The following is a 27,990-nucleotide window of genomic DNA, read 5'->3' as shown; positions in this document are numbered from 1 at the left end:
GAGGGCGCTTCGAGCAGCGGGGCGCGAGATGCAGGCGGCGATGTGGGTGCTGCTCGGCGCGGCGCTGGGCAGGTGCCGCTCGGAGGGGGAAGCCCGGCAGGTGAGGAGCGCCCCGGTGGGAGGCGAGGAAACCGTGGAGGGGCTTTTCGTGGTTGTTTCCCCCCCCTCCCTCCGCTAAGCTCCCGGGGTAGGGGGGGCACGTCGCTCAGAACGTGTAGCATCGTGGAGAAGTTGATCATGTACAGTCTGGTCCGGTGGTTCCCAAAGTGGGCAGTACCCCCCCCTGGGGGGCGGTGGGATGACCTAAGGGGGCACCGAGAGGCAGGGGGGCACTAATTGACCATAAATCAAGCTATGGCACCATGCTGGCAAATTTGGTGGGAACCATCAGAATCCCCCCCCCCCCCAGACTTTGAAGCGCTGGCACCACTGGATCAAGTTCATCAGTTTTGCTGAATAAAATTCCAACTGAGACGTTTTCATTTGATTTTGAATAGATGTGCAATTAATTGCTGTTTTGAAATTTTGTTGTTATTATCTTCTTTCGGGCGCCATGCAAACCCCTATTTGGAAGAATGCTTTTTATAAAATAGGGTAGGGGGTGCTGGGATTGAGTCTGTGGAACCAAGGGGGCAGTGGCCTGAAAAGCTTGGGAACCACTGGTCTAGTACATTAAAGATCAGATGCACATAGAATTTTCAAGAATACATGTGTTGTTTATTAGTATTCTAGAGTGTGATAAGACACTATTGAAGAGTTAATTGTTCCAATGTTTAACCCGATACACAAGTTTTATTGTGGCTGTATGCCGTTCTTTTGTCTATATAATATACTTCCTTCTGTTTACGCCAAAAATTGTGTTTTCTATTTTCAACCTCTACAATACACGCAGTAAGGTAGAAAAGGGTGCAGGAGTTTGCAGCAGGTATCCCTCTCTTTTTCTCTATTAATTAGATTAGCATTTTTAAAATTTTAAATTTCATAAATGTATAAGTAGTACAATTTGTATGCTTAGTTATAAAGAATATATTTTATGTTAAAGCAGTAAAATAAGTTTAAGTTTGATACATTAAGCATTGCATATATTTTGATTTCCCCCCAGATTACTCCCACCCCGTAGCTTTAAAATTTATGGAGCTTGTACATCTCTAATTCTACCCCATGTCAGATAAGTGGAATTCCAGACTGCAGTCTTCAAGGGAGTCCTTATACATTTTGCCCATCCATTTTAGGGAAGAAGTAAATGTTGAAAGGTCTCCTGCTTCTACTTCATTTTCAACCTCTACCCTTCTATTCCCCACAAAATAGGAATGCTGTCTTCGAATTTTGATACAGAGCTTGTATCTAAAATTCATAATAAAATATTCATATCTTCTTGGAAGATAGAGATAAAAGATATCTTCTCTGTGACACAGGGACTTTATGATGGGACTCATTTTCTTTGGAGCAAGGAGCAAATGACTGATATTTAAACAATTCATGTTGTCTAGTCACAACACACACTCCTAAGCAGAGAACCTTTATAAACCCATTGATTTTTAATGGATTTAAAAGGATGTGACTCTGTTTAATGGAGAAGGATGTGACTCTGTTTAGAATTGTGCTGTTAAGCTCTTATATTTTTATTTATTTATTTAAAACATTTATTGTTTGCCTTTCTCTGTTGCGTGATACAGTATAGATAAAACATTATAAAGGCACAATAAAAATACAATTATAAACCTCATAAAAGCCACCGTTTAAAATCTCCAATTAGGACTACCAGTAATAAAAGTTTAAATCAATCAAAATGCAGACCTAAATAAAACCACCTTCTGAAGATTGACAGTGAGGGGGCCAGGTGTAGCTCCCTGAGGAGGTTGTCCCATAATTGTGAGGCTTCCACGGAAAAGGCCCTCACTCGTGTCCCCACCAACTGAGCATCTTTAATTGGTGGAACATTCAGGAAGGCATCTCCCTGTGATCTTAATTCCTGGACAGGGATGTATGGGAGAAGACAGTTCTTCAGGTACCCTAGTCCCAAACCATGTAGGGCTTTAAAGGTCAAAACCACCACCTTGAATTGGGCTTGGGAGCAGATTGGTAGACAAATTGCTGCAGTACTGGGGATATATGCTTCTGATAGCTGGCTCCAACCAGCAGTCTGGCTGCAGATTTTAACGCTCTTTATTAATATTTTTATTTTATTTTTCATTCTTATATCCTACCCTCGTCCCTGGTCAAGGCCAGGCTCAGGGCAGCTCACAACCAACCACACTAATACATTATTATACTAAAATCATTAAATATACTGTATTTATCTGAAAGAGAGACTACCATGAATGTAAGACAAACACCTTAAACAAAAGTTGAACTCAATTTTTTTTAGAATTACTAGTATTGTAAAAAGGTAAAGGTAAAGGTCACCTGTGCAAGCACCGAGTCATTCCTGACCCATGGGGTGACGTCACATCCCGATGTTTACTAGGCAGACTTTGTTTATGGGGTGGTTTGCCAGTGCCTTCCCCAGTCATCTTCCCTTTACCCCCAGCAAGCTGGGTACTCATTTGACTGACCTCGGAAGGATGGAAGGCTGAGTCAACCTTGAGCCAGCCACCTGAAACCAAATTGTACATAACTTTAATTTGTATTTAAGATAGGCCAAGGGGACATGTGGAAAAATCCCTAGTCTTTCTTTCAAGTAAATTGGGTGTTCTATCCCATCTTTTCCCCAATGTCTAGTATTGTAAACAAAGACAGTGTCCAGGTATTCCAAGGTACGTAATATCAATAGGACAGTATTTATAGCTAACATATACATTTAGAGCACAGTCCTGAAGGGGGGGATAGTTAGGGGGTGGCTGGAGACAGCACAGCTGCGCCGCCTCCAAAGCAGCTTGCTGCCAAGTGCAGAAAGCCCAATAACATTTTGCAAAGAAACCTTGTGGAACTCTCCATAGAGTTCCATGGGGCTACGCCTGCTTTTTGGAAACACAACTCCGCTCCTGCAAAAGGTTGTGTTCCCGGGCCGAGAGGGCTTAGATAGCTGACTAACATCAGTTCTGCTCCTGGGAACGCCTGCAATGGCGCCGGTGCGAGGCCTTGCACCAGTAAAACGCTGCCGGTGAGGCAGCGCTGGTGCCCGAGCCTTATGCTGCCGCGTGGCTCCCCTACACTGGCGTAAGTGCCCCTGTGCCAGCGCAAGTGGCCCTTATGCCGGTGTAGGGGTCACGCTGCCTCCTAAGCAGCTCCACCACCCCCCTTCAAGATTGCTCTGCCTGCCTGCAGTCCTAAGAATACTTTCCTGGGAGTAAGCCATATTGCATAAAATGGGCCTTACTTGTGTAAAAGGGAACAGCAAGTATTTGTACAAATTATAACTAATCCTAAAACAGTTAAGAAAAACAAGATACCATAGAAGCAACATATATATACAGATTACTGATTATAATAATAGTTTATCATTTGAGTTCTAGTGATGAGATACTTTGTGGTTCCAATAACTATCTGGTCAGAATTGTCACTGACTGAACACTTTCGAAGCCATGTGTTCAAATGAAATTCATATTGCTGTACGCTTAAATATTTCTGTTTTGGGAACTTATTCTATTTCTTTTAATCATGGTTTTCTTTTTCATTGTAGTCCATGCGGTGTGATATAGAAAATGGTAGGTATAAATAAAGTGTGTATTTTAAGCATTAAAAGATCAGTAAAATCCTGGTGTATGGGAGACATGTCAATCCCATTATTACTGTCTTTCCTCATGGATGCAAAATTAGATCAGTAGATAAAACGGCTACACCAGTATGCTGTGGTTAAGGGCAGCGGACTCTGATCTGGAGAACTGGGTTTGATTCCCCACTCCACATGAGTGGTGGACTCTAATCTGGTGAACCAAGTTGTTTCCCCCTCTCCTACACATGAAGCCTGCTGGGTGACCTTGGGCTAGTCCAGTTCTCTGAACTCTCTCGACCCCACCAACCTCACCAACCGTTGTGGGGAGAGGAAGGGAAGGAGATTGTAAGCCGGTTTGATTCTCCTTTTTAAAAGGTAGAGAAAGTCGGCATATGAAAACCAGCTCCTCTTCTTCTTCTAGTTGATTCATAAGCACAAATTATAACTGAAACTTCAAGTTAAAGGGAGATCTGTTTGATACTATTTTGCTCTGATATATTTTTTGCGATACAGTAAAGAAGAGGAAACCATTTCTTTAGCATCACAAAGAATATTTATTACAATTTAGTTCCCTGCCTTTGACTAAATAATGTAAACCTTCTTTAATCAGTTGATAGTCTCGCTCTACTTGCAGTTATCCAGTAGCGTGCCAGAGAAAGAAAGGGCAAGCACAGCAAGGGACAGAGGCCCAACTTAGTGTTCTATCTGGCTGCAACTTTGCAATTTAGAGTTCTGTTTCAGATGATGGAAATATCTGGGCAGGTCCTAGGAGGAGAGCAAGTTGGCCACAGAGAAGGAAGTAAAAGCACCACCCTGTCATCCCCTCCCCCCAGGGAAAGAGCAAGATGGCCACAGTGGCGTTCTGGTGGTTTTATTCCCGTTTCTTGACAGTCAGCTGGCTCCTCTCTGGGTGCCTTGGCAGTCTCCCTCTGTAGTCTGAGCTGCTGTGCCTCATTTTGAGGAGAGAGCAGGGTGGCATGCGGGGCACCCAGTAGCCATGCGGCTCTTTGGATGGGTGGTGATTGTGAATGAGGCTCTCTGTCAGCCATGGAGTCAGTACCACCACTTTACATAGTTATTGTGAGTTGTTTTTATGATTACTCAAAAATTGGGATACAAATCAAATACATTTAATGTGAGTTCAAGAGCCACGTCCCTCAGCCACAGTATGGAGACAGACAGCCATGGTGGACAATATACGGCCTGGCAAATCATGCTGTCCTGCCAGACTCTCAGCTGATCCTGAAGCTTTTTCCCAGCATCCTTGCTATGGGATGCAGCAAGAAGGTGCCCGGGGGTCAGAACACTGACACTTTGCTTCCCACCCACACACACACACATACCTTGCTCTGTTCCTGGACTGCACAACGTGGCTTGTCAGGATTCATGTTGTTCTGCTGTGTTTCGAACTAAGGGTAGTCTGCATCAGGTAGTGGTTGGAAGACCCAAATTCTTTGAGCGATAAGGCTCTTAAACTCATTTTAAATTTTTTAGAGGACTGTTTAAAACACAAGCTGTTAATTAGGGGGGTTTACCTTTCTGTCTGTTTTATGGGTAGGTTTATGCTGGTTTTATGCCCCCGAACTTGTTTTAATAGCTTTTAAAATATTGATTATTATTATTTTAATTAAAAGCTGCCTCAAACAGGACTTTGGACTGGCAAAATAAAAATCTCCTAAATAAATACATGTTGGAACACCACTGTTTAGCCTATCGAGCAGCTGAGAGGTGGAATTTTGACACACACCTCCAGCCATTACCCGGGTCTTAATGTAGCTAAGTGATGTCACAGGTGATGGGGTGGGCCACTTACCTCCCTTATGGCCCACCTAACTGTTCAGGCGCCTGATTTAAAAGGTAACGTTTAAAAAGCACGGTAGATTCTGCTGGCTGTTTCATTTTAAATACCTAACTCCTGTCTTTTTATCCTTTCAAGGGCCTTCTCCTGAGTTAGAGAAGCGGCACAACTTAACGCCATCAGATCTCTATAGTATAAGTGCCAAGATTGTTGAAACAGAAGGAACATGCCAAGTAAACATTACCTGGACCATTAGTGTAGATGGTAGGTCTCTTAGTCAGGGTAACATAAAGATAATACAATTCTTGCATTTGGGTTTGAAATGTGACAGTGTTTACATACCTCATGGGTATTGCTCTGAAGGTGCACTCTCCTTTGACTTTGATTAGTATTACAATGAAGACAGGGTCCTCAAGTTTAGTTTTGGGGTGTGCAGACAAGACTCACACGCTTTAAGCTCTGAGGTGACACTTTGCCAGTGGGGGGGAAAGGGGGACAACTCTTGCTGACTTCCCACGGAAGACCCCCAGTTATTCTCCCGTGCTGTTCCCAGGAGCCCACAAGTCCCAAAAGCAAGATTTTAGGACTATAGCAGGCTGCAGTGGGAGGGAGTGAAGGGAAATTCTGACAGTTAGGCCTAAGGCATACTCAGTCATACCCAGAATGCTATGCATGAACCAAAGTAGTTAGAACAGTATACAGTTATGAACATATCTACTATGTAATCACATCCTTGGAAATAAAACAACAGCTGTGCACATTTGTGGGAAGTGAACTTTCCCTCTTACAGTGGTTTGCTAAAGGGTCAACTTGACATCTTATGTTTCTGACCATCTGTGTTTCTTGCCATTGCTAATTATGCCACTTGGGAAATTCAGAATAGTTCTGGTTTGGGTTCCAAGATTTTTTTTACGACAATGGAATGTTGTTTACATTTGCCTTTATAATGCTACGTTATCTATTAATGGATTGAGAGAATCTCCAGTGATGACCTATGGGTCATTGGCGTCTCTCTCCCATCTACGCAGATGCTTATTTGTTTATGAATACTATTTTCCTGTTGTATGCATTGTTTTCCTAATTAAAGCTATATCTCTAAGTTTCAAGGTTTCTTTGAGTCCATTCTTACCTGCAGCTTGATTCGGGTCTGGAGTTCCACCACAGGAGAAGGAAAGAAAATGTGAGCAGCTGCTAGGGGCCAGCAGCTGCTAGGAGCCAGCGTGGTGTAGTGGTTAAGAGCAGTGGTTTGGAGTGGTGGACTCTAATCTGGAAAACTGGGTTTGATTTCTCACCCTTCCACATGAGCAGCAGACACTTATCTGGTTGGTTTCTCCACTCCTCCCTATGAAGCCAGCTGGGTGACTTTGGGCTAGTCACAGCTCTCTTAGAGCTCTCTCAGCTCCACCTACCTCGGAGGGTGTCTGTTGTGGGGAGGGAAAGGGAAGGCGATTGTAAGCCGGTTTGATTCTTCCTTAACTGGTAGAGAAAGTCAGCATATAAAAACCAACTCTTCTTCTAGGGACAGCACAAAGACTCTTCATTACTGTTCCACCTGCTCACCTGCATCCAGTTTTGAGCAAGCCACAATAGGAAACAAAGATGAATTTCTCCTAAAAACTCCTTCGATACTAGCACCACTTCAACTATTTAGATTTGAGTGGTATTCTGCTCAGGATGCAGACATGAGTCCTTAAGATCATGGCTTGAAACACCTTTTATTAAGGCCAACCAAAATAACAATAAACAGACAGAATACAAGGTTGTTTTGTTGTTGTTGTTTTGCTTGGGACTAGCATAGCTACCTGTAACCTCATTCAGGTGATAGGTACAGCAATGCATCATATGTGCAGTGGCATTGCCACCTTGGAAGATTATCAGAATTTTATGGAAAATTTGCAGGCACATATAGGTTATGTGCTAAAAATATAGCTGTTTCCCCCACACACACATGTGGGCCTGCGAACATGCACACATTTACTACAAAATGGTACAAGTTATAATATTTGGAGTCTTAGGAATAGTACTGCCTCAAGTACTTGAGACTCTTCTACTGAATTATGTTAAAATGGTAAATTCTTTGGCTCAAGAACTGGGTAAAAAACAACTGCAACTTTGGTGCTAACCAGTCATTGGGACACAGAACATGCTCCAAACAAGACAGATTGGCTAAAAAATAGTATGGGTTGTGATGAAGCTGATTAGACTAACTGTGTTTGGGCGGGGGGGAAATCAAATGATGGGAAATTTAGTAAATTCCAATTTTAATGCTAAGTGAAAATGAAAGTTTGTAATTAAGAGTTATTGTAAGTTTAGGTAGTAGTAATTACCATTGTAGGCATGGCTGATTATTAACTTTACAGAAATATATTGTATATGAACCTACCCTTGATTTTCTAGTAGACTATTCCTTATATTTTTCTTCTTCAGAAATCCTGTCTTCAAGTTAAACCTTAAAAGCCCGCTCTGGTATCTTATTGTACTAGGCTCTCCCTTTTCTTTTTTTCCCTTTCTTACCCCTAGCTGATTGACATGTTAAAATGCACACAGAAAGCGTTTTGGTGTACAGGTGAGAACGTTGCCCATTTACTGCCTCTTGTATCCTCCAAAAGTGTATGCTTGAAACAGAGATTAATTTGTGTTGTCTTAATATAACGTAACATCATAGTAGACGTGCATTTGCTACCACATAATGTGTGAAGCAGCCACTTACTGTTGGAGAAGTGCAAACCGACTGCTTATTTATGGTGTCTTTCTGCAGCAGAGTCTTAAGGGCAAAGTGGATTATAGGACACTTGTATAATACATTATATACCACTCAAGTAATACTGTTTGGTTTCTTTGTTTTCCTTCCAGCTAGCATTAGAGAACTGAAGGCCACAAAGCTATGTATGTCGGCATACGATTACCCAAAATGTATTCGGTGTGATTATACAAAACCCTTTGAAAGCCAAACCAGGCATGGGGATCAAAAAGTAAGAACCATTTTTTAAAAAAAGTTATCCTGTTCTGTTGTGAGTAGCAGGGCATTTGTTAAATTTATTTATTTACTTCATTTACACCCCACCTTTCTCCTCAGTGGGGACCCAAAGTGCCTTACATCATTTTCTTCCCCATTTTATCCTCACAACAACTCTCTGAGGTAGATTAGGGTGAGAGTGTGCAGCTGATCCAAGGTCACCCATCAAGCTTCCATGGCAGAGCGGGGATTTGAGCCTGGATCTCCTGGATCCTAGTCCAGCACTCTGACCACTACACTACACTAGCTGTAGGGCATTTATGCTTTTATGTAGTAGAGAGTTGGGTAAGAAGCTCCCATTTGGAATGGGTATGAACCAGGGAAGGATTAAATAAAGTAATCATATTTATAAAATAGTAGGGCTGAAAGTTAATGTGGTTGAACAAGTTGAGGGACTCATGAGGAACCTGGCGGGGGGAGAGGATAAACCAGGGGTCGCCAGCCTTTTTGAGCCTGCAGACTCGTTTGGAATTTTGAGAGGTAGTGGTAAACATCATCCTAACATGGCTGCCGCAGAAGGCGGAGCCAAATACACACACACACCACTTTGCAAAAGAATTGCATGGCAACCATGCCAAACACTTAGACTCTGCCCAATTCAAAGTATTTCAAATATGCTTCCAGCCTAAGTACACAATACCTTGGCCATTGGTCTGCCAAGGTTAGTATTATGTGTACTTAGGCTGGAAACATATTACAGCCACTGGGAGAACAGCAAGCCTGGGGGAGGAGTGGGTAGGTTCCCACTCCTGAACACTTATTTCCCCTCATGTACCACCCCAGCTTTGCAAAATAAGATTTGGGCAACAGTAAGTTAGGCTAGAAGAGGGAATGGAATCATAAACCCACTAAGGAAAGCTGGGTGCTCACCAGACCTCCAGTGGCTGCAGCTGCTGTCATGAAAACTCTCATTGGAAGGAGGGCAACCAATAACAAGCCTTGCCTTACCATGGGCAATAGAGTTTTCCAGGATATAAGGTTTTGTGATTCTGACAGAGTGAGCTTTGACTCATGAAAGCTTATATCCTGGAAAATTTGTTGGTCTTTAAGGTTCTATTGGACTTGAATTTCGTTCTACTAATAAACCCAGCTACCCACATGAAACGATGTTAAACATTCCATGGCTCCTGAAGTGGTTCTAAGCATACTCAATATTCATCAGTCCTGCTTTTCTGTTGAAGGTTTCTTATTTTTTTTACACAGTCATGGGAAGTCTCCTGTGTTTGGAGACTGCTATTTTTTAATGCTAATAGAAATGCGTATCTGGAACCAGCTATTATATACAACTTGATCTGGGTTAGAGCCACCAATATTAATCGTTTAATTTTTCAACACCACTAAACAAATTAATAAGCCATAGTTATCGAACAACAATAAGACTATTAATGGTTTATTTATTTTATATATTTAGAATATTTCTGTGCCACCTCTTCAGAGGTACCTTACCATTAAAAACCGCAGTATAAAACACCTGCCATTTAAAAAAAACACAAGCAGCATAAACACTATCCATAAAACAGAGCAGACCATTCAGAAGGTGACAAGATAAACCTCTAAAAGCCTGGCACCTAAAAGAAAGTAAAATAGGTGCCAGGTTAGCTTTTAGGGGGAGGGCATTCCAAAGGGTATTTCCCACAAAGCACAAAGGAACAACATTGTAATAATGAGAGAAATACAAAGTGCTTTAGCAGCACACGCTGTGATGAGATTGAACAATTTTATATGTATGTTATTACACACCAACAGTGGAAAAAACCACATAAACAGAGGTTCATCAACATAATAGTTAACACAGATAAGGAATCCACATAGCATGTATAATTATGACAGGAATCTACTATCCATCTTACTTCAAAACAGATTTCTTCAGATGAATTCAGAGATGGACAATAAATTTTCTGTGTCAATGGCAATGAGACATATTAGCAGACATTACTCATTACAAAAAATGTGTTGGAAAGATTACTACTGAGAGAAACCTCAGCTTGGAGTAGCTTCACATAATTATGTGACTATTGTAATTATTTTCTCCCATTCTGTCATTCATGCCTCCATGTAATTACTCTACATACAAATAGCTCACAAATTATTTAACCTACAAAAACAGATTGTGTGGTTCTTCTACGGTTAAAAATAGCAAAATCTCCCCTGTCCATATTCCTATGGAAGAAAGCAGATTTAAAAACATGTTAACTTCAACCCTCCTAGGTACCTGTGCTAGGTATTCTTTGGAAGAATCAACTGGAGAATGCTGGCAAGGACTTTTTTTTGGCATTCAGGGCCTGTAAAACAATATCTGTGGGCATTTGCTAACTGATGGTTCCTTCTTTTTCCACTGGATGTACTGTTTGCTTTTATTCTGCATGAAATAGGAAATTGGTGGTATAGGGTAAATTCTTGGCACTGTGTTCCATACTTTTGTTTTTACTGTTTTTCTCAGGGATGTTGCAGAAATGAAAGGCAGATAAATTTTTGAAATAAGGTGTGTTGCATATCCATATGCAATGAATTCAGGATTGGATGACATAATTCCATGCAGTGTTTCAGTATCCGAAGCTTACTGAGACATAAACCTGTATGAATTTTGTTGTTAGCATCTTAACCTTTGTCTTGTGGTAAAGGGCAGGGAGAGTGAAGAATGGGAGGGTTTTTTCTAAACTGAGAGGATGGTTTGATCTTGTTTAATTTCAGTGGCAGTTCTATTATGTTGGATTCCCTATAGAAGAAAACACCAAGTACTACATTTATGGTCACAACCTACCACCAGCAAACCCATATGAGGATTTCCCATCAAAATATGTAATGCTTAATTCTCCAGGTAACTGAAAAAACAGCATTGGCTTAAATAAATGTGCATGAAAATACCCAGTGTGAATTCAGTTTCTTTACTGAGCATGTGTTTTTTAATATAAAGTTCATCTGTTTGCAGAACTGGAACTCAGTCAAGATTGGGGGCTTGCTGGTGTCTTCCCCCTTATGTAATCAACACTATTGGAGGAGAGCTTTGATCACCTGTTGGGGAAGAGACAGCGCCTAACCTGACTGAGTACCTCCTTCCTTACAGGATATAGGTGATAAGCTCTAGTGCAGATTGACAAGGATTACAACTTGGTTGCTAATGCAACTGCAGACTTGAGGCTGTTCTTTCTTCCTCCATCCCTTTCAGTAGTAACCTTTTTAATCTCGATTGGACTACTTTGTGTAGTATGTTTGTTTTTTGGGTATCAAGTCAAAGCTGACTTATGGTAACCCCTGGTCAGGTTTTCAAGGCAAGGGATGTTCAGAGGTGCTTTGCCATTGCCTGCCTCTGTATTGCAACCCTGGTATTCCTTGGTGGTCTCCCATCCAAGTACTGACCAAGGCCAACCAACCCTGACTAGCTTCCAAGATCTGAGGAGATCAGGCTAGCCTGGGCTAACCAGGTCAGGTCAATGTGTAAATTAGTGTTAGAAGTAGCACAAATTAATGTGCTGATTACTTGATTAACAAATTGACTAGACATCTGATAGAAGAATCTTAAGTGCCATAGTATTAAAATTTAGGGGCAGGAAAGTTATAATGCTTGCTTAAAGGCAGCAAGATCCTCCAAACACAGGACTTTTACACATGGGTTTTTTCATTGATTCATGGGTTGTTTGTTCATTGAAACAAACTGCTTACTCAAACCTTTCTTTGAGCTCTGTAATAAATATAAACGCTAATCAGAGAGAAAAAACTTGCCTCAGTTCAAGAATCTTGGCAAGAGGTTGCCTTGGCTTTAACTCAGAAAGATATGATGAGGTTCTGGCGCATACTTGCAGTTTCAGAAGGGAGGGTTCACCATGAGTTAGATTCCTACATATCTAAAGACCAATGGGAAGAACACTTCTAAATTATTTAATGATAAAACCTATGAAGATAGTCATCCCATTAACCAACTCATCTGAGTGGCCCCTGTATCTGTTAGTGAAATAAAATCCCTAATTTCTAGGATGAAAAGTAATAAAGCCCCAGGTGAAAACTTTATCCCCTCTGATTTGCTTAAGGCTTTTCAGGACTGGTGGGCACCTGTTTTAGCCTCCCAGTTCACTCATATAGACAGGTCTGGTAGGTTCCCTCAAGAATGGACCTCTTCTGTTGTGATCCCAATTTATAAGAAGAAGGAGTGTACTAACCCATGGGTATTTTAAAATAACTTGTTAGCATGAGAGCAAATTGGTTTTAGGCAGGGACATTGACCCTGGATCACTCTCTTCTGCTGCAACATCTTATTAATAAATACATAAACGGATCATTGATTCTGGACCTATACTATTTCAGTTCGTCCCCTGATTTCTGGATACATTTTTGTGCTTTTAATTTTCACTTTTTTTGTTTTTGTTATATTGATATAAACATGCACCAAAAATTAGATTTAGCAGGTTCTCTGAATTCCCATTCATTTTTGTTAAAAAGTCTCTAGCCATTTCAATATATCTCCACAAGAGAAGAGGCTAGAGACATACTTTTTAAAAAATGAAAGCTGGGAATTCAATAAATGTGGGAATTCAATAAATGTTCTAAACCTATCGTTGCAATACTATATAGATTCAACACTATTTTAATGCTGCTATTTTTTTAATAAAATGCAAAAGCCCTGGGGGGGAGGGGAGGCCACTTTCACCGCTGGAAGAAAAGTGGTGCAGATTGAAAGGGGAATAGCATGTCACATATGATTTGTAAGTTAGGCTTCCCCATGCAAAGGCAAGCATGGGGGGAGGACTCACATCAACCCTCCCCAATAGCCAGCTGCAGCCCCCACCCCCACCTTGAGAATGCTACCCTTCCCCCCAGCAGCCTTGCGGGTGTCAATGGAGTCCCTCTGTTCTTTCCCTAAGCATGTGTTTATTTTTGATCGTTTAAAAAATTCAGCCATGATGTTGATATATTGATATATGCATACTCAAGACATAAAAAAAGGAGTGTGGCTGTGATTCCACCAATGACGAAAGCCCCCTCCCTTGAAAATCCTGAACACTTAAGGCATGTGTTGAAGAAAATAAACAGACTTCACAACTGTGAAAATGCGGGGGGGGGGGGGTAAACATAAGGAAGAACCATGCCCAAACCAATTCCAGTGATTGTGAATAAACTTTTTAAATGAATAGTTTAATTTGCCAAAATGAGCCCAGTCCTAAAAACATCAGTGACCACTTGTAATCCTCTTTATTTTTCCAGGTAAACCAAGAATTTGGTAGTTGGCAATTGTATCACCCCATTTTGAAGTTTTGTGCAAATAATTTGTTGACAATAACTTGATGTGAAAAGCTTGTACAACTTCTTAATATCAAAACATTTCAATTCACAGGCTGCGACAATGATACGTTGAAATATAGCAAAACTTGCATAGAAAAAGGTAATTCCAACTTCAAGTTTCTTTAATCCCATATCTTTAGCAATCTCAAAAGGTATATATTCTTTCTGCCTAAAGGAGACCTTCACACTGGCAAAAATTAGTGACAGATAATGGCCCCGGGAAACAAGTTGGAGAATCACAATGCCTGTAGGGGGGTGAATAGGGCTGCCGGGGCTGCCACTATTATCTGTGCCATGGTGTCACTTCTGGGGTTATGGTCTGGTAGCCCTTGAGGTGAAAAGTGCTACCCAATAGAACTGGGTGGGAAAGGGCACTGGGACAAATCATTGTCTGCTTTCCTCTCAGCCTACTGCCACAGTTGACATTGTTGTGTATGTATATAGTTGGGGAGTAAGCAAGGGAGACTTAGGAGCTTGAGTTCTGCACGAAGGATCCTAAACCCTGCTCACCCTATTGGTCAAGCAAATGGACCCCATTGGCTCTAAGCCAATATGTACCATTGGTCACCAGGAGGTTATGACCCCCTATCACGGATCAAGGGGTGTGTGGCCGCAGGCGGCCAAGGGGGCATATAAACAGGGGTTGCTCATTGTGTTAACCAGTTCTGTTCCTGTAATCAATAAACACGGTTGTTGTTGAACTTAGTCTCTGACCTCGTGAATCCTTCCCATGCGGACTTAACAGATATGATCACTTGTTAAAGCCTGTTCACTCTCTGAAGGCACATAAGTGCAGGCAGTGGATATGGTTAGTTTTCCTTGTTCTACCATGTTTCCAGTAAAGTGCAAATGACATAATCAAGATACTCTTATTATCCGGCACCACTATTAAACTGATGCCTGCCTTATCAAAGGTGACAGCACAGTGGTGTTCCCTTTAGATTCATAAACCCCCCTTGGAAAGAAGCCTTCATAATTTCAAAAGACTGCTGCTGGAATATCCTTTGGCAAGTTTTATTCCACTAATATTATTGTTGGGTATACCCCCTTCCTCTTACTGTGTGCTGTGCAGTGAAATGAAGCATGCTTTAGAAAGTGTAGACCCCTCCTGTGGTCTGTTCCCCTCTCTCCTAGCCCAGGGACATCTTGGGATGACATGGGAGAGCAGTACATGTTGTGAGAATAAAGCATGATACCTCTGTATGTTGCCCTGAGATCCTTTGACGAAGGGAGAGTTAAATGTGAGGGTGGGAACCAATGGCCTAGGACTATGCTTTATGAGCTTCAGAGGTATGTTTTATTGGAAAGAGCGACTGTGCCTGTGTATACACATGGCATAATTATGTTTGTGTATGTAGGTACTGGTAGTTTCGTAATTGCTTGATACTGAATAAGTATTAAGGCAATGGCAATAGTTGTGTTTTACCTCATACACACTAAAATCACAATGAAAGTTACTTTGGCAATGAAATTGAAGGTCTTAGCTTGAAATTTCTTTATATTTCACAGGAAGTCTGTGGGATCCAAACATAACTGTATGTAAAATGGATTCAGAAATAGAAGTGAGTTTTACAGCTAGTAGTTTGAGCCCCACTTATGAAATCCTCATTTGTGAGTCTGAAAAGGAACGCCGTGATCCAATTGTTCAAGCAGTATCCCATACCAAGGTATGTATGTATCGTTCAGATAGAAGATTGGAGATGAGTGTAAATGGTTTTTAAGGGTGATGTAATCAAGCGGTCAGCCAATATGAGTATGTATGTGTTTTGGAATTTTTTTAAAGCTGTATATAGAAATAAGAGAAATAACACAATTGTGTCTGGTGTCTTTGAAACAGAAAAACAATACTAGAATTTCTGAACGAATACCAGTGAATAGTCCAAGCAGCAAAAACTACATACAGGTAAGGCTTAACTATGAATAAAAAAGATAAATCTTCTGAAAAACTTCCCCCGTTTTTTCTCCCTATATTAAATATAGCTTGTAATAGTTCTTATTTCATACGAAACAGAAAGAGGATTAAGCACATATGAACACCCACACCACTGTTTTTCTGTCCAACTACTTTTCTTAAGGAAAAGGCATTTTTATATGTTACATACATGTCAGGGTTTCAGTACCACGTAGCATTCCATAATATAAACTCCACTTCAGATGTTACAGAAAGTTTAAAGTTTATTTCAGAGAAGCTTACGAGATCAGCATCCTTGAGATGTCCAACGGCAGAATGACCAGAGAAAGACAAATACAGCATATATAGAACATACAAAGAATTAATTACAAGTAGACTTTGAAATGCAAGAACAACAAGTTTCTTTGAAGCTTCCACAAGGTGTTATAAATGACACTAGGAAGATCGATCTCAGATTTACAACGGGAAGGCTTTGAAGTGGAGGTGTTACAGTTTCCAGTCTCTGTCCCTCTTTCCCATGGGAACGGAAGGGGGGGGGGGAAGAGAACAGAGTTTACTCATCCCGGGTCCGACTGGGTGTCCTCACTGACACTCCGCCTCCCCAAAGACCCCTCCCCGGAGTTTCTCGGTTTGGCGGGATACTGTCGATGAAACTCCGCTACCAGGGTGGGGGCTTGTACGTGCACAGCGGAAACCCACTCATCGTGACTGGAGTTCAGGTGTTTCCAATGCACGAGATACTCCAGCTGGCCCCTTCGCACTCGAGAGTCTAACACCCTGGAGATCTCGAAGTGTTGTTTCCCTTGCACCATGATCGGGGCGGCCGCCGCGGGTTCAGGGTGCCATTCCGGTGCCGGTACAAAGGGTTTCAAGAGACTTACATGAAATACCGGATGCACGCCCTGCAAGGTCTTTGGCAGTTCCAACTCAACTGTAACCTCATTGATAACTCGGGAGATTGGGAACGGTCCCACGAACTTTTGACTCAGCTTTTTACACGGACGTAGCGACCTGAGATTTTTGGTGGAGAGGTACACCTTCCCCCCAACCTGTAACTCCCAATGAGGCGCTCGGTGTTTGTCTGCTTGCGCCTTGTACCTTTCCTTAGCCCGCTCCAGGTTTTTCACTAGCCAAGGCCAGGTGTTCCTCACCGTGTTGGCCCATACAGATACCTCGGGGGGGGGTCGCCGCCCGGAGGTAGGGGCACAGCCCCCAAGGGTCCGAAATCCATTCCGTATACTGCTTTGAACGGGCTTATGCCAGTGGCAGAGTGCACCGAGTTATTGTAGGCATATTCCGCCAACGGCAGCAGGTCTACCCAATCGTCTTGGTGGTAGTTTACAAAACAACGCAGATAACATTCTACCACCGCATTGACCCTTTCCGTCTGCCCATCCGTCTGTGGGTGATAAGCCGAAGACAGACCTTGCTGCACACCCACGAGTCCCAAAAATGCTTTCCAAAACTTAGACACGAACACGGACCCCCTGTCGCTCACGACCTTGCGCGGAAATCCATGTAATTTAAAGACCTGATGTACAAATAGTCGGGCCAGCTTACGCGCTGAGGGCATCCCCTGTTGGAGGATGAACCTGTTTGGAGAAGAGATCTGTGATTACCCACAGGACCGTCTTTCCCAGGCTAGACGGAAGGTCGGTCACAAAGTCCATCCCAATCACCTGCCAGGGCGCTTCGGGAGTCTCTAGGGGTTTCAACAGCCCTGGGGATTTACCCATCAAGCGTTTGCTCGTTGCGCACGTCGGACAAGACCTGACGAACACTTCGATGTCCTGGCGCATTCCTGGCCACCAGAATTGTCTCCTTATTAGGTGCAAGGTTTTTACGAACCCAAAATGCCCCCCTAACTTAGCACTGTGGCTCCACTCCACTACCTCTCTCCGGAGATCCAGGGGCACATAATGTTTACCCTTGTAGGCACCATACTCGTCTGCAGCCTGGAGTGGAAGAGATCCATTTCCCCGCTCGCGTTGAAGGGCTCCCTCCCACCTGCCTATGACGGTCTCGGGGAGGTTTACCGGGATCGCCCAGACCTGGGGGGTGCGGAGAACCGACTCTCGAGAGGAGGCTGTGATCGGTCCCTCCGCCCTGTCCCCCCGCTCGTGTAAGGAGGATCCCCTTCCCTTGTCCGTGGGTACATCTGAAGGGTCTCTCGACGCCGCCGGGGGTGAGGTGGCCGAAGTCACTTCAGCCCGGGAGGGAACAGAGGTCGAGCCTCCCACCGCTGCACGGGACTGGGCTCTGGTCAGGACTCCCGCGCTCAGGACTCCAGCGCTCCCCCTCCCCAGATTCAAACCCAGATGCTCCGGTGTAAAGAGGGATCCCACCGGCCGTTCGACTCTGCATTCGTATTGAGGCATCCGGGACAACCCGTCGGCCAGACAATTGTCCCTCCCGGGCATATGTTTAATGGAGAAGCGGAACTTAGAAAAGAAATCTGCCCAACGCAATTGTTTAGCCGAGAGCTTCCGCTGTCCCAAGATAGCCTCAAGATTCCGGTGATCGGTCCAAACCTCAAACGGGTCCGCTGCCCCTTCCAGAAACTGTCGCCAAACCGTGAGGGCATGTTTGATAGCCATGGCTTCCTTCTCCCCAATTGGCCTGTTTAATTCAGGGCCAGAGAACTTCTTGGAAAAATACGCACAGGGTCTAAGCCTCCCCTGTTCATCCCTCTGAAGGAGGGCACCCCCCATTGCCTTCTCCGAGGCATCTACTTGAAGGACAAACGGCTTCGGGGTGAGCCAGAACGGGTTCCGAGGTAAAACGCTTCTTCAGAGCCTCGAACGCCGCCTGGCACCGGTCAGACCAAGGAACCTGGTATTGTGCAAAAGTGGCCTCCTGTCCCTTACCCTTGGTCTTAAGTAGGTCAGTAATTGGTAAAGCTATTTCGGCAAAGTCCTGTATAAACCCTCTATAAAAATTCGCGAATCCCAGGAACTGTTGTACCTGCTTGCGGGTCCTGGGAGGTTCCCATTCCCAGACCGCCTGAACCTTTTCGGGGTCCATAGTCAAACCTTGGGGAGATATAACATATCCGAGAAAAGACAACTGGTTCTGATTAAATGCGCATTTGGACAACTTAGCATACAAATGATTTTCCCTCAAACGGCGCAACACCTCCCGCACCAACTCCCGGTGCTCTCCGGGATCCTTAGAATAAATTAGAATATCATCCAAATAAACTATTATTCCTTTAAACAATAGATCATGGAGGATCTCATTAATTAATTGCATGAAGCACGACGGTGCCCCAGAAAGACCGAAAGGCATGACCTTGAATTCAAACAAACCATAACAACAAGAAAAGGCCGTCTTGGCTTCATCCCCCTCCTTGATCCGCACCCGGTAGTAGGCTTCAGCCAGGTCAAGTTTCGAAAACACACAACCCTCCTGGAGGGCACTCAGAAGGTCTGGGATTAAGGGAATGGGGTAGGCGTTAGTCTCAGTCACTGCATTGAGCCCCCTATAGTCCACACATAACCTGAGATCCGAGGTTCCCTTCTTCTTCACGAAGAAGCAGGGGGAAGAGAACGCCGCCTTGGACGTCTGTATGAACCCCCGCGCCAAGTTCTTATCGAGAAATTCCCGCAGCACCGCCTTTTCCTGGGGGCTCATGGGGTAAACCCGGGCCTTGGACGGCTTGATGTCTTTGACCAGTTCTATGGCACAGTCCGTAGTACGGTGGGGGGGTAATAAATCACAGTCCGACCCCCCAAATACATCTGCAAAGTCACTGTACTCCGGGGGCAGCGTATGTTCCTCTAACGTGGCGGCATCGCCCCCCTCGCCTCCGGGCATGCAGTCCCAGATGTGTCTCTCACACTGGGGAGCCCCAAAAACAACACGCTTCTGTTCCCAGTCAATGCTCGGGTTGTGTCCCGCTAACCAGTTGCTACCGAGAACCACTGGGTAAGAAATCTTAGGTACTATCGTAAAGTGGATCTGTTCCCAGTGGCCCCCCACCCCCAACAATACCTTGCGAGAGCGCAAGTGGACCGCCCCCCCCTCAAATCACTTCCATCCATTTGATGAAAATGTAAGGGCTGTTCCAGTTCTCGAGTCCCAACTTTCAGGCGATCTACCACCGCCTGATCGATCAATGTCCGGGAACACCCAGAGTCCAGGATGGCAACTACAGCCACCGGTTCCCCTCCGTGGGGGTTCCGTAACACAACGGGTAGTAGTAGTGTTTCCCCCTGATCACTCACCCTACTCGGAGCCGGTTTGGTTTCCTCCGAGGATGCCCTCCGTGCCAGCTCCCTCACAGAAGGCCGTCCTCGTTTTTTGCCGGCGAGGGATCTCTGGAGCGGTCCCGAGGGCTAAGGATGTTTAGATCAGGCGTCGCCTCCGCATGCAGAGCCGCTGTCCCGCGCCGGGTTGCAGCCCCCTCTGTTCCTTTCCGATCCAGGGTTCCCGTTGGGGGGGTCTCTCGCCCTCTAGGCGTTTGGTTGCTCGACGACACCGCCGAAGAGCCGGGGCACTTCGCCGCGAAGTGGCCCATCTTCCCGCACTGGAGACATGCTCCCTCCTTGAAACGGCGTGCCTTTTCTAGACTGAAGCTCCCGCGGCTCCTTCCGTCTCGCCGCGGTTCCATCGCATCGTCCCCCTTTGCGGGAGTTGTGGGGGAGACCTTTGACGAACGATCCTTAGAGAACTGAAGGGTCAGCTTCCGATTCTCCACTAGAGCTGCCAGTTTAATCCAGTCCTCTACCGACTCTGGATCTCCCAGCGTTAAACAGCCATCCAGCACTTCCCAACGCAACCCTTCGCGGAAATGCTGGACCTTGGTGGCTTCACTCCACTCCCTTATCTTGCAGGAAAGGGAGAGAAATTCCTGAGCATACTCACTCACGGCGCGGGCCCCCTGTTTTAAACGGCGCATGGCAATTTTTGCCTTCTCACCACTGTGGGGGTCCTCGAACCGGCGCCACAGTGCAGACATAAATTCCGGCAGGGATTTCAATACCCTGGGCATAGTCTCTGCAACAGTCACAGCCCACTCTATCGCCTCCTTCTCGAGGAGGCTAATCACATACCTAACTCGGGCCTCTTCCGAAGGAAAGGTGTCTCCTTGATCCTTCATAAACCCACACACCTGGAGTAGAAAGTGGGGCAGCTGAGTGCTGGACCCGTCAAAAGACACTTTTAGATCCCTGGGGTTGGGGCGCCTGGGTAAGGGTACCTCTGTACTGGCAGGAGGGTTCGGTGGTTGAAGGGGCTGGCCGAGCCCCCTCACTGCCTCCAACACCACAGCTAAGTCCGTTCGCAAGGCATCCAGCTGCACCTGCATGTCCCGGTTCTGTAAAGCCAAGGTCTGGTTCTGTCCACGTAGCAGGGCAACTTCCTCCGCGGCGATGGTGACCGGGGTGGCTGGGGTTCGGGGGAGCAAGGGTTCCTCCCCTCCTCCCCCGGGAACGTCCTCCCGGCCTCGCTCTCCCCTGTCGCCATACCAAGCGGTCAACGGTCCCCGGTAAAATCCGCCCCATGGTTCAGAGGCTGCCCGTCCGTCTGTGCCGACTCTCTGCCGTTGCTCGACTTGCGCAGGCAAGGAGGTCCATGCTGGCACTGTGGAGAAGCCGGCGGGCCCGGCCGGGCGCTGCTCCGGGGTCGCAGCTTCCACGTCCAAATCAATAAGAGGAGTTGCCCCCTGTTCGTTGCTCTGACTGAAAGGCATACTAACACTAACTAGAACACAAAATAAAAACACAAAACAAAAAAGCTAGGGATTTCTGCCGTACTGTCAGGGTTTCAGTACCACGTAGCATTCCAGTAATATAAACTCCACTTCAGACGTTACAGAAAGTTTAAAGTTTATTTCAGAGAAGCTTACGAGATCAGCATCCTTGAGATGTCCAACGGCAAAATGACCAGAGAAAGACAAATACAGCATATATAGAACATACAAAGAATTAATTACAAGTAGACTTTGAAATGCAAGAACAACAAGTTTCTTTGAAGCTTCCACAAGGTGTTATAAATGACACTAGGAAGAGCGATCTCAGATTTACAATGGGAAGGCTTTGAAGTGGAGGTGTTACAGTTTCCAGTCTCTGTCCCTCTTTCCCATGGGAACGGAAGGGGGGGGGGAAAGAGAACAGAGTTTACTCATCCCGGGTCCTACTGGGTGTCCTCACTGACAATACATTACCCCAGAGCCAGTGGTGGTTAGAGCTTTAGGATGTGAGAAACCCTGGTTCAAATTGCCAGTGAACCATGGAAGCTTGCTGGGTGACCTTGAGCCAGTCGCACACTCTCAGCCTAACCTCTTTCTTGAAGGGTTGTTGTGAGGATAAAATGGAGGACAGAGAATGCTGTAAGCCATTTTGGGTCTCCATTGGAGAGAAAAGGGGTATAAACAAAGTAAATAAATTAGCAGTATAACGTTAGCTCATTTACTTGTCTTCGGGGATTAAGGTGCTACTCTTGCTCCATTTCTGAGAAGAAAGTAATACTCGTGTTTGATTTATATTTTTATAAAGATACAAATGGTATACAAAATGGGTATGTAAGAAAACATGTATCAGATCATTGTCTTTAAAAAAAAGAGTAAAACAGTTAAACATATTTAAATTCAATTCAAGAGGTTACTATAGAACATTTACCATACGTGCTCTTGCAAATCGGATTGATAGGTCCAATAGAGAATGTTGATGTTCATCCCTCCTCAGAGATTAAACATTTCAGCATCTTTTCCTAGCACTGAAGATCAAGCTTATCTTTTACATGTAAATCAGGCAGTAATCCAACATTTTTTAATAAACCCTTTGTTTCCTTGTTGTTATACTTTCTCCATATTGTTAAAATGCAATCAACAATAATTGCATATATAAATTAAAAGAAAAACTTTTTATTTTTGCACAAAAAAGATGGTGCACACTGTACTGTAGCCTAAGGAAAAGTATTCTTTTTTTAATTTTGCTTTTAAATTGGCACATGGAAAAATAATATGTTATAGGAATCTTTTTAAATTTTGTTTTCTTTGACGCACTTTTATACAAAATTATAAAGATCCAATATTCTTGCAAGCATTATTTACGGCTGCATTATGACGTTTTTTTCTTCCAGCTAATTCCTCATTTTCCAAGATGTGGAAATGATTGTCGAAGGCACTCTAAGTACCAACTTAAATGTACTGTAAGGCCTACCATTGGTTAGTTTGTAATTTTCTATTCACTGTTGGCAAGAGTAAAAAACATAAGTAAAGTCATACTACAAATATTCCTCTCAAAATTGGGTTTAAGGAGAGGGTGGGATCCAAGAGAAATATGTCTGTTGAGAGGAAATCTTAGATTAGTTAAGATTATTATTTTGTATAATGTCTAGACATCATAGATATTATAAATATGAAGCAGTTCATAAATTAACAAAATATTTGTGTTATTGTATTTTGGGTACAGATTATCTAGAAATCACAGGATGGAAAGAGTAAAATACAGAAATGATAGTAGAAATATGATGGCTTTATATATCTAAGATACTGTTTGTCCCGAATGAAACATTTTACAATGCTATAATTTAGGCCTATCAATGAATGTATAGATTATGTTAATTAGTTATTTTGTCTTAAACATGTCAGATCAGTTTTATGTGTAGTAGCAATCTCAGTATTACCTTTTTTTGGTTCATTTTTGCTATCTTTGTATCTTCCATAATTATTTTTTAAAAATACAAAAATATAAGCATAGTCCTGTTGGAGCAGACCATGGTCCCGTCCAGAATTGTTTCCATCAGCCAGGTGTTTCTGGGGAACTCACAGGCAGGGCATGAAAGGAGTAGCCCTAGGGGTTTTTTTAGGTCTCCCACATGTGGCACTCTGCCTCTGAACACGGGAGTTTGTTCTGCTGTTCGGTGACCCTTTCTGCTGTGTCCCAGGTTCTTTTGTTCTATGCCTTTAGGGTAGTGTTGGGACACTGTTCTGTTAGGTTCAGGTGGGTAGCTGTGTTGGTCTGCAGTAGAACAGCAAGATTCGAGTCCAGTAGCACCTTAAAGACCAACAAGATTTCCAAGGGTGTAAGCTTTCGAGACTCAAAGCTTCCTTTGTCAGATACAAGTAGGATGCTACTTGTATCTTGCTGTATCTTGCTGTTCTGTAGTCACTATCTGACATATTGAACAATACCTACATGCAAAGGGCAAAATATGCAACTATGTTACTCAGTGGAAAGCATGAATTGGGAGGGGTGGGATGCTAGAACAACCAATGTTTTGGAGGAGTGAGCCAACTTTTCCTCTTGTACAGTTAGTCAATTTAAAATATTGCCAAGCAACCAATTAATTTTTTTTATATGCCAACTGTAGCCATAATGATAAAGACCTGCATAATGAATGGCAGAAAGCCCCCCCCCTCCCCCCGGAAAACTCAAAATCCAGTTATTGATAACTTTTGTCCAGTTCTACAATACTAAGAGGTTGAGAATGGCAATTCATTCTCGTGCAGAGGAACCATACAGATAGTTAATTTAGAACTGTGGCGGGTGGGGGGAGAAGAATTCTCTGCACTTAGTATTCTCTCTCCAGTGTCATCTCCAATTTCTGGAGTGGGGGAAGCATTTCATTTTACCTGTTTGGTAAGATACAGATCCATACTAGTGACAGTGCAAGAGGAAACATTATCACTGCAGGTTTCTCGAAAGCAGCTAAATTCAAGTATGGAAGATAGTATTTTTTTCCTTAAGGAATAAAATTACAGCTATTCACATTGTTCATATGTGTAGGAAGGCCAAGTTTGGGTTTTTAAAAACTTTTGCTTACCTCTTTACAAATGGTTTCTTACAAGACTGGCATTTTTCCTTTCTTTTTTTTAGGAGCTGTCGAGACACATTCAATAGGAATTTATGTTTGCATACTTGCTGCAGTGTTTGTGAAAGTGTGTGTAATTGCTGCTGTAGTATATGTCAAAAAGAGGCATGGTAAGGGCTTCCCTTGGTCTATAGAGAAAGTCATGGCGGTTTGTGACTCCTTGGTAGTCAATATGACCATGTCCCTACAATGACAATCTCCACATGGTTGAAAAACATGCATTTGTACTCATGTTTGTTCTGTGACAAAACATGTTTGGGAACCCAAGTGCACTACTTGAGACAGCAGAGAAGCTAGAACCATCTGACTGTGTGTGATAAAAGGAATCTTTTACCTGCTTTTGTTTTCCCTTGCCATCTTCCCTCAAGGGTAAAGGTAGTCCCCTGTGCAAGCACCGGGTCATTCCTGACCCATGGGGTGACATCACATCCCGGCGTTTACTAGGCAGACTATGTTTACGGGGTGGTTTGCCAGTGCTTTCCCCAGTCATCTTCCCTTTACCCCAAGCAAGCTGGGTACTCATTTTACCGACCTCAGAAGGATGGAAGGCTGAGTCAACCTTGAACCGGCTACCTGAAACCAACTTCCGTTGGGATCGAACTCAGGTTGTGAGCAGAGCTTTTGACTGCAGTACTGCAGCTTACCACTCTGTGCCACGGGGCTCTTCCCTCAAGGGGGAGGGTATAAGGGAAGATAAAAATTGAGAAACTACCTCCTTTTATTGGTGGGTGCAGATTCTTCTTAGTTATCCGGTAAAGGTAAAGGTCCCCTGTGCAAGCACTGGGTCATTCCTGACTCATGGGGTGACATCACATCCCGATGTTTACTAGGCAGACTTTGTTTACGGGGTGGTTTGCCAGTGCCTTCCCCAGTCATCTTCCCTTTACCCCCAGCAAGCTGGGTACTCATTTGACCGACCTCTTAAGGGTGGAAGGCTGAGTCAACCTTGACCCAGCTACCTGAAACCAACTTCCGTTGGGATTGAACTCAGGTCACTACTTCTCATTTAAATAATAGGAAGGAGTGAAATAAAATGGAAGTAGGTTTTACTGAGCTTTTAAAAGGTGGTGCTGTGAGAAGGAAAGCATGGCTCCCTATCTTTATACTAAAGCTAGTTTGCTATCCAAGGGCACAGATGGAAGAATATGACTTCCTCTTAATTTCATGCTGTTTACAATATAGGATTGTAAATTAGCGTAAACACTGATTGGTTCTTGTAGGTTATCCGGGCTGTGTAACCGTGGTCTTGGTATTTTCTTTTCTGACGTTTTGCCAGCAGCTGTGGCAGGCATCTTCAGAGGAGTAACACTGAAGGACAGTGTCTCTCAGTGTCAAGTGTGTAGGAAGAGTAACATATAGTCAGAAAGGGGTTGGGTTGAGCTGAATCATTGTCCTGCAAAAAGTATCAAAGGTAATGTGCTAATCATTGTCCTGTAAGTATCAAGATAATGTGTTAATGAGGGTGTGGTATGTTAATATGGAACCACTGTATCCTGAAGTGATCTGTTAATGTGTGAAATCCTACAGTCAACAATAGCCATGCAGATTAGCTTTGTTTTTCAGAGTATGTTTGTGTACAGCTTTCTTTCTTTCTTTCTTTCTTTCTTTCTTTCTTTCTTTCTTTCTTTCTTTTTCTTTCTTTCTTTCTTTTTCTTTCCTTCTTTCGTCAAGTCACAGCTAACTTATGGCAACCCCATAGGGTTTTCAAGGCAAGAAACATTCAGAGATGGTTTGCCATTGCTTGCCTCCGCGTCATGACCCTGGTATTCCTTGGAAGTCTCCCATCCAAATACAAGCCAGGGTCAGGGCTGAGAGTGTGTGACTGGCCCAAGGTCACCCAGCAAGCTTCCACAGGACAAGTGGGGATCTGAGCCTGAGTTTCCCAGGTCCTAGCCTGACACCTTAACCATTACACCACCCTGACTCTCACAGCCGTTTACTAGCACTTTTTAAATTTCACCTGTGCCCCTGGGTACTTACCAAGCTAAATGTAGTCATGTATTACAGATTGGTGGGAGATTGATGACCCCAGATTTGCATAGTCTCTGTTTAAGCCCTGATTGAACCAATATTTATAGGCTTAATTGCACTGAGCAACTGAAGATGCTGAAATTAATACAATTAAATATATTCACAAGTGCAGCAATAAAATTTTTAAACAGGATTTAAACAAAAGTGATACACTTGTCACCTAACGACAAGTATTAGCAGTCTCCCTAGTTAAATTAAGCTGAGTTCTCGCCAATTACAGCTGCTGTGAAAAACACTGTGGTTCCTTTAAGTACATACAGTTCCTTTAAGTACCCCAGACTGTATTTGCATTGCATAGCCTTTACTTCTTACACTTTTTTTCTGTGTGTGTCTAATCTGCTGAGTTTTATTTCATGCATCTGATGAAACTGACTCTTTCATGCATCTGATGAAACTAACCCACAAAACTTGTGCTGCAATCAGCCTTAGGTCCAAACTGCATGAAACTATGTAGTATTCAGTGCATGTGCAGCCCTGCAACAGGGACCCCCCCTCCTCGTGGCCATTTCCACTCAGGAAAAAATGTTGGAGGGAAGGCTGATACCCTCCTCGCATGGCACCGTGGGCCCTATCTGAATAGGGCACCGCAGCACTTGTGGAATTAAGTTTCCCAAAGCTGCTGTGTGGCCAAATGTATTGTGCAGTTTGGCCTTTAGTCTTTTAAGGTGCCGCAACATTACTTTTTTGTTACTGGCGAACAGAGCAATAGATAACTGCAAATTTGTTTTCTTCAGGATTGCTCAGAAGCCTACTTGTCAACAGCTGTTGTCTCCCTGCACTAATACCATAATGAATGCTCATGTGTTATCATATATGTCCAATATTAACAGCAGATTCACAGCGTGGCTTCAGTTTTTACATTTACTTAAATCAGACCTATGTTGATCTGTAAGTTTTTTCCCCCTCTCTCACAGGTATAGTCACGATGTGGCCTTTTTTCCATCCTGCAGTACAACAAATGCCGGTTAAGATCCTTGTTATCTATCCACCTGATGTCTGCATTCACCACACTGTCCTTGCTTTTGCTGAGTTTCTACGTGAACGCTGCCAGAGTGATGTTGTTGTAGACGTATGGCAGAAACGGAGAATTGCTGAAATAGGACCAGTGCAGTGGCTGGCTATTCAGAAAGAACTAGCTGATAAAGTAATATTTCTCAGTCCGAGCCATACAGGGCCTGCGTGTGATTCAGCTTGCAAACGTTCTGTAGGTCACAGTGAGAACTCAGAGTGTATGTTCACTCTTGCGTATAACCTTTTCTGTAGTGACTGGAAAAACCAATCTTCTCTCCACAAGTACATGGTAGTTTCTTTCAGTGATGCACATTCAATGAGAACTCTCCCAAGTGCCTTGACTATCTGTCCAAAATATTTTCTAATGAAGGATTTTGACTCCTTTCTTAGAGAGCTTTACCTTTCACAAAAGCTTTAGCTGTAGTAAAGGCAGAAAGTCAAAGGAACAGTTATTGTCTCATTTGAAAAGTCAACTT

At 43.6% G+C, this 27,990-nt stretch overlaps 1 protein-coding gene across 1 annotated transcript; it reads left to right on the top strand.

Moving 5' to 3' along the window:
- The first annotated feature begins 28 nt into the window (after positions 1-28).
- IL17RB (interleukin 17 receptor B) lies at positions 29-27,932 on the top strand. The gene is made up of 11 exons (XM_056847029.1): positions 29-100; positions 3,623-3,647; positions 5,592-5,717; positions 8,307-8,425; positions 11,161-11,287; positions 13,796-13,843; positions 15,253-15,410; positions 15,581-15,646; positions 22,739-22,823; positions 24,478-24,582; positions 27,418-27,932. The coding sequence occupies exons 1-11, from the start codon at positions 29-31 to the stop codon at positions 27,930-27,932; spliced, it is 1,446 nt and encodes a 481-aa protein (XP_056703007.1).
- The last annotated feature ends 58 nt before the right edge of the window (positions 27,933-27,990 follow it).

This window comes from Euleptes europaea, chromosome 1, assembly GCF_029931775.1.
Source record: "Euleptes europaea isolate rEulEur1 chromosome 1, rEulEur1.hap1, whole genome shotgun sequence".
NCBI classification, from domain to species: domain Eukaryota; kingdom Metazoa; phylum Chordata; class Lepidosauria; order Squamata; family Sphaerodactylidae; genus Euleptes; species Euleptes europaea.
This window is presented reverse-complemented; position numbering and strand designations above follow the sequence as displayed.

Excerpts from the sequence above, each read along its gene's own strand:
- IL17RB (XM_056847029.1), top strand. The coding sequence starts at position 29 with ATGCAGGCGGCGATGTGGGTGCTGCTCGGCGCGGCGCTGGGCAGGTGC. Across the intron at positions 3,648-5,591 it reads GCGGTGTGATATAGAAAATG|GGCCTTCTCCTGAGTTAGAG; the intron begins GTAGGTATAAAT and ends TATCCTTTCAAG. Across the intron at positions 13,844-15,252 it reads CAAAACTTGCATAGAAAAAG|GAAGTCTGTGGGATCCAAAC; the intron begins GTAATTCCAACT and ends TATATTTCACAG.